The following is a 253-nucleotide window of genomic DNA, read 5'->3' on the forward strand; positions in this document are numbered from 1 at the left end:
GGCCTCCAGCTCCCCCACTCACCGTACGAAACACGGTAGTATGTTAATATTTCTCGAAGGTTTTCTGTGTAGGTTTGGTACCTTCCCCGGTGCGAGGAAGATTTAATCCGATGTCTTGTCCACAAGCGAAACCGCGAGGCAGAGCCAGTTAAAATAAATACACGTAATGAAAACGATCACTCACCAAAAAGATAATCATCATCATCATCCATTACTTCCTCTTTGATAACTGTAATTTTTTCGGCTGAAAAAA

The 253-nt window shown here is 42.3% G+C and overlaps 1 protein-coding gene across 1 annotated transcript in view; it reads right to left on the reverse strand.

Moving 5' to 3' along the window:
- LOC119838942 (zinc finger protein 54-like) overlaps window positions 1-253 on the reverse strand; it is a 3,310-nt gene extending 3,057 nt beyond the window's left edge. Inside the window, exon 1 of the mRNA XM_038365093.1 lies at window positions 185-253. Coding sequence (XP_038221021.1) covers window positions 185-212 — 28 coding nt within the window. The 5' untranslated portion in view covers window positions 213-253. The remainder of the gene's footprint in view (window positions 1-184) is intronic.

The sequence above is a fragment of the Zerene cesonia genome, unplaced genomic scaffold (genome assembly GCF_012273895.1).
Source record: "Zerene cesonia ecotype Mississippi unplaced genomic scaffold, Zerene_cesonia_1.1 Zces_u006, whole genome shotgun sequence".
In the NCBI taxonomy this organism is placed as follows: Eukaryota; Metazoa; Arthropoda; class Insecta; order Lepidoptera; family Pieridae; genus Zerene; species Zerene cesonia.